At 52.8% G+C, this 6,000-nt stretch overlaps 1 protein-coding gene across 1 annotated transcript; it reads left to right on the top strand.

The window, feature by feature from the left end:
- Positions 1–1,238: 1,238 nt before the first annotated feature.
- On the top strand, positions 1,239–3,905 carry LOC149127145 (proline-rich protein 23A-like). The gene has a single exon (XM_089331162.1). It carries the CDS (start codon positions 1,621–1,623, stop codon positions 2,362–2,364), a length of 744 nt encoding a protein of 247 aa, XP_089187288.1. The 5' UTR covers positions 1,239–1,620; the 3' UTR covers positions 2,365–3,905.
- Positions 3,906–6,000: the final 2,095 nt, after the last annotated feature.

Raw genomic sequence — 6,000 nt, 5'->3', positions numbered from 1 at the left:
TTCTGCTTGCGATACCTGCACCCCCTCTCCCAATGTGCCGGGTTGTCGCCCCCCAACACCCGGTACGCTGCCTCAGACCCAGCTTCCTGCTACTGGATCTGGGAGAGCAGCAGGTGAGGGCCTCTGACGCCCACTGGAGGACCAAGATGGGGTTCTGCGTTCCCGCCTTCTCCCTGCCCAGGCCTGGCTGTTGCAGCCATTTAGGAAATTAAGCAGCAGCTGGAAATTTCTCTGTCGCTCAGCGTTTCAAATAAATCTCTTGTTAAGTTAATGGATATGGAATAAAGTTTGTTTTATTAAATGTGCGTATCCCAGAAACCTGCAAAATGATGCCAATGCCACCAAGTGCCAGATCACAAACTTAAATGTCCACCCGGAGAGGTTTGATTGATGCAAAGGAATACTAGGTAGCCCTTAAAAATAAATGTTATAAAAAGAAAAGGGAGATGAGTAACATGCATGTGATTTGGTTTTAAGTGCACAAAATATTTTGAATGGTAAGCAGTCACAATGGTTATCTCCAAGGTGACGATTTAATAAAATCAGAGACGAGAAGAAAGATTTTGTAGTCCTCAGGAACCATTTGTAAACATGACCTATCCTGGAAGCCGTGTGGGGGTTCTTCCCCTTCTAGCACTGAAGGCGGTTTGAGCCGCACCTTCCCTTAAGCAAGCTCCATGCAGGCTGCCTGCCAACTCACTCGGAGCGCTGACGCTAAAATGTTGCGGCTTCCGGGCGCTGGCAACGCCACCCCTGCAACCAGTCCCCTGCTCCCAGCAAGCTCCTTAATAACTTAAACATGCTCATCACCTGGAACTTGGGCTAAAGGCTCATATACCTAAGAGTTACCACTTAGGTCAAAGGACACAGAAATCGCCACGCAGGGTGAGCACGTTCCATCCCCTACCTTTCCAACACCCTGAGGGGCCACACCAGCCATTGACAACTTAGGCGAAACACAGGCCAAAGAATCTCACCTAAAATCAAAAAAAACCTCCAGGAATAAAAATGGCGCCCAGGGTACTTCCGGGTCAGGGTTGTCACCTGGAAATCCTGATGTGATAATCCACTCCCGCGACCTGAACATTACACAGTTCTCAACGTGAGAAAGCCCGAGAACTTGACAAGCCCAGGAGTCGCACAGTGGCCCGCCCCCTAAGGTTCCCGCACACTGACCAACCAATGACAGCCCTGGATGGTCGTCAACTGCCCCGCCTCAGGGCGGAGCCTCCAGGAGCAGGGCTTAGTGGGATGTACAGCCACTTCGGTTCCCAGAGCCATGCTCGCAACGCGATTGGTCGTCCATTCTGCATCCGGGTCTGTACATGGAAGGCTGAAGATTTCAAGACTCCAGGCCGAGCCCCGAAGCTGGACCGCAGACCACCAGACAGCCTCACGCCTCCTCACCCGTCTGCCTCAGGGAACCTCACCCATACATCCCACGCCACCTCACCTGTCCGCCGCAGACCGCCTCACCCGTCCGCCGCAGTCCGCTACTCCTGACCCCGGACCTGACAGCGCCCGGAAGCCCGCGAAGCCCGCGAAGCCCGCGAAGCCCGCGCCCGTCGCCCCTCGCGCCCTCTGCCAGGCCCCCGGAGCGCAGCCCGCAGCGCCGTCGACATGAGGGGCGTCCGGCCCCGCAGCCCCAGCGCCTGCCCTGAGCCCGCGGGGCCCCCGCAGCCCGGAGCAGCCGGCCCTGCCAAGCGCCGCCGAGTGCAGGAGCCCGCGGCCGCCGAGCCCGGGCCCCAGCCCGGCCTCCCGGCCCCGCCCGCGGCCCCGCCCGCCTCGGCGCTCCCCTCCGTCGTGGTCGTGGTCCTGGCCGCCGGCTGCGCCCTGCAGCTGCCGCTGGACGACGTCGACCTGCTGCTGGAGCCCGCGCCCACGGCGGTCCTCAGCGTGTCTCTGCCCGGCCACACGCTGCTGCTGGTCCCCGAGGGCCTCCTGGAGGCCGCCGGCCAGGGCCCCTCGCCGGGCGGCCTGGCGCTGGCCGCTGTCCTGGACGCCGCGGCCGAGGCCGTCGTGGTACAGCAGCAGCAGCAGCAGCAGCAGCAGGGATTGGTGTGCTCAGCCCCCACGGAGATGGCCGGCCAGGCAGAGGCCTTTGAAGACGAAGACGACGCCGACCCCGAGCTCCTGGCGTTGCGCGTGGACCCTGCAGCCGGCTGGGCCGCGGGGCTCTGCCTGGGCGCTGCAAGGGGCTCCAGCCCCGGCTCGGCCTTCCACCTGGACTGGGAGCTGTGGCGGCCGCTCCCCGGCTCTCCGCTCCAGCCTCTCCCTCCGTCTCCCAGTCCAGAGCCCCCGGGGCGCCCGCAGCGCCCTCCTCGGCCCGCCTGCAAGGCCCGGAGACGCCTGTTCCAGGAATGAAGGAGCTGCCTCTGCACCCCGTCGCCACGCAGCTGACGCCCAGGTGAGGGGCTTCTGAGAGCCGTTCTGGGGGCCCGGCTGGCTGTGTGTCCGCAAGGGTAGACGGCGCAGAGAGGGAGGCCCTTTGGCTGTAGACGGCCTTGCACCATTCTGCAGGGCTGTTTGTTGGCTCAGCAGGTCTGGGAGAAGGACCATCTCCTCCCACACCCGAGGACAATGCTGCCTGCAGCGCAGCCGCCCGGAGAACTCAGGTTCTGCTTGGGCCCTGCTCTGCGCACAAGGCACCCAGGCACTGTCATGGCCCTGACCTTTGCTTCCAGCCTCAGCTCAGCACTTGTGGAAAACTTTGCCAGCCCGCCCCCAGCACCCTACCACTGGACCCCTCGTCTCGTCTCCCACATTGCAATGAGGATGGAATCGGTTTGCTTCGGGCCCTAGACTCTGCAAGCTCTTGGCAAACGTCTGACCGCGGACTCTTCCTGAGGCTGGCCCTAGTCCCTTTCGGGGGGTCTGGAAAACAGTTGGACGTGGACCAAACAAAGCACTGGGCACCGTGACCACGTACCCCCCATTTGGTTCATGACTTGGTTAGCAAGTAGTTAGGTTTGGGAGTTAGGGTTGTGCACCCCCCTCCCCCCAAAGACCAACTCTTTCCCATTCATTGCTTCCTGTCTATTTGTAAGATAATGCCCCATGCATGTTCAAAGTTCCCAATTCTAAGTCTCTTTTGTGTTGTTCTAGGATCCCGAGTATATGTTGTACATTGTTGCTACTGTATAGAAATAATTTGTTTCTTCTATTGATCTGACATCGGGGAGAGAATTATTGGATTTCTGTAGTGTTTCATTGGTAGAGTCTTCTCTTTCTTAGTTTTTTATACTGGGTTTTCTTTGAAATCCAGGTTGAACTGTATAATTGATAGCAATATTCCTGTCTTATGCCTCATGTTAATGCTTTGGAATTTCACCATGGAGTGTGATCTTTCCTGGACGTGATTGTCAACAACCCTTGTCCTACCGAAGAAATTAGTTGATGCCCGAGCAAAAAGGTTGGTTCTGTGCTCATTTTGTTTTTCCCAGCTATGTGACTACACTGACTTGTCAGATTATTTCAAGGTTGGCATTTAATTGTGAATGTATATCAAATAGGATGTGTGGAGCCTTGGGGCCATTTCTGTGTGTGGAACCCTGGCCCAAGAGGAAACCAAACCAGTGTGGAGCTTCAGGGATTTAGAGGGAAATGAGCTTCAGGGATGACATGACTGTAGCATCACCTTCAGATTGTCACTATTAAGAAATGGGTTTCTCGTTGCACCAATGTGACTGTGGTTTGGTTTTGAATCGATTCCTGTGGCAATTTGGACTGTTTACACTTCTAGCCACTGAGTATCTTCACATTTCAGTGATTCCATTTTTTAGGAAGGATTCTACTTCTAGTCTTGATTGTTTGGGGTTTTCATGTTTGTTTGTGGGTTGGGTTAATGTTTTACACAGCATTGCTAATTTGTCATGTCCATTCTTTGGCCAAGTTTGTATTCTATTTCATGAAAAATAAATTATTACTGGTAAGCAAGATGGTATTTTTTCTGACCATTCATTATATTAGATTTACTGACATACGTTATCAGTTTCTTTGCCCATTTTCTGTACTTGCATTTTGTGGCTTCCTTTCCTCTGTATCTGTTGTCCTACCGAGGTGTGCTTTCTAAGAATCCTTTCAGCTATGGCCTGTGTGGCAAATCTTAGTTTTGTGTATCTGCACATATTTCAATGACACCTTCAAGCTAGTATGTGTTAGGTTTTAGGTGGGTTTGAAGTTCTAAAATGCTGCCTGCACTCTCTCACTCCTTTAAAGATAGTCCTGTCCTCCTTTCCCTGCCATGCTAGTAGTGCATGCTCGAAATCTGCCGCTGCTGCTGTCTTTTCCTTGTATGAGATGAGGCTGTTGGCTTTCTTGACTTTGATGTTCTACAGTTTAGTCGGATGTGTCCAGTGTTAGAAAAGCTGTCTGCTGCAACCAGTGGCCTTTCATTTCTTGAGAACTAAGCCTTTCAAATTTCATTTAAAAAATGAGTCAGTTTCTACTGTTCATTTTGGCCCCGCTACAGTCTCCAGAACTGCTGAGAGAACAAATGATGCTATTTAGTGAAAGGCCACCGCATATGATATTCAGTACCCATCCCCCATCCGCATAATATACTGTCGCTGCCTATTTTCAAAATTCTGCTTATGTTCTTTTTTTTTTTTTTAAGTTTGAAAGTAAGGGGCAGAGATCGTGACTCTGCAGGTCAAGTGGTCGTTGGGATACAGCATCCCATTTGATGTCACTTGGAGTCCCAGCTATGCCACTTCTTTGTAATTTTTATTTTATTTCATGTTTTTAGGCAGAGTTAGTGAGAGAGAGAGAGACAGACAGAAAGGTCTTCCTTTTTCCGTTGATTCACCCCCAAAGTGGCCACTATGGCCAGCGTGCTGTGCTGATCCAAACCATGAACCAGGTGCTTCCTCCTGGTCTCACATGTGGGTGCAGGGCCCAACTGCTTGAGCCATCCTCCACTACACCCCCGGGCCACAGCAGAGAGCTGGACTGGAAGAGATGCAACCGGGACAGAATCCAGCACCCTGACCAGGAACAGAACCCGGGGCGCCGGCGGCACAGGTGGAGGATTAGCCCAGTGAGCCGCAACACCGGCCTCTGCATATGTTCTGTATAAGACAGAATTTGTGGTGCTCATGGACTTTGCCACTCAGAAATCACAGCTGTCATCCTCAAGCAATCGCCTGAGGACACCAGTTTCCAGTGTGAGTGAGGCAGTGATGCAGGGATGGACGGCCCCTCGGCCCACCCGTCAGCACTGCTGGGAGTGTCAGCTGACTCAGCTGGGTGGTTCCCCAGGAATGATCTCTGCCTCCATGGATAGTGCACTTCAGTGACTGCTCCATTAGCAAGTAGCTCATCCAGCCCGCATCCTTCAAGTTAAAAGGACTCTGAGCTGTGAGTTGGATGAGGCCTTTGTTACGCAGCATCCCAGTTCATCTTCTCTGCCTGCCTGGCCATATAGTCTCCATTCTCCCTAAGTTCTGCTTGTAAATCTCCATCTTCCCAAATGGACCAGGAGTTGACTTAGGAAAGCAGTTAATAAAACAGATTTTGAAGAACTCGTGACATGCTGCAGCAATGCGGATAAGCTCTGAATCCTTGGTGAACTTACTGGGACACTGGTGAAAGGAAATACACTGACATTGACAGTATCCTGGGCATTGGGAAAATGTGGGGCACAAAATCATTACAAGAGCTAATATGTACAAAGAGTTTGGGGTAAAATGTCTGTTCCAGGTAGTCAGTGCACTTATGAAACAGAGTGATTAATTGCCAATCCGACCTTAATATGAGATCTGCAGAGGCCCTTGGCAGCATACAGATAGACTTTCCTGTCCCAGGCTAATGGTGGAGTGAGTGAGGGGATACTGTGGGTCTGACCCAAGATTTATTGTAGGACAGTGGAGTACAAGAAAAGGTTAAAGTTCTCAAACAAGTGTGTAATGCTGAGGTCACAGCCCTGATTGGGTCCTGACATTGGATGAAAACAACCGGGTAGATAGATTTCAGAATCTTAAATCTGCAGGTGCCTCCCAA

This window comes from Oryctolagus cuniculus, chromosome 4, assembly GCF_051225735.1.
Source record: "Oryctolagus cuniculus isolate XC-2025 breed Fujian yellow rabbit chromosome 4, ASM5122573v1, whole genome shotgun sequence".
NCBI classification, from domain to species: domain Eukaryota; kingdom Metazoa; phylum Chordata; class Mammalia; order Lagomorpha; family Leporidae; genus Oryctolagus; species Oryctolagus cuniculus.
Note: the sequence above shows the minus strand (reverse complement) of the source record. Positions and strands in the feature narration are given on the sequence as shown.

Bases quoted from the DNA above. Each gene is read 5' to 3' on its own strand.
- LOC149127145 (XM_089331162.1), top strand. From the start codon at position 1,621: ATGAGGGGCGTCCGGCCCCGCAGCCCCAGCGCCTGCCCTGAGCCCGCG.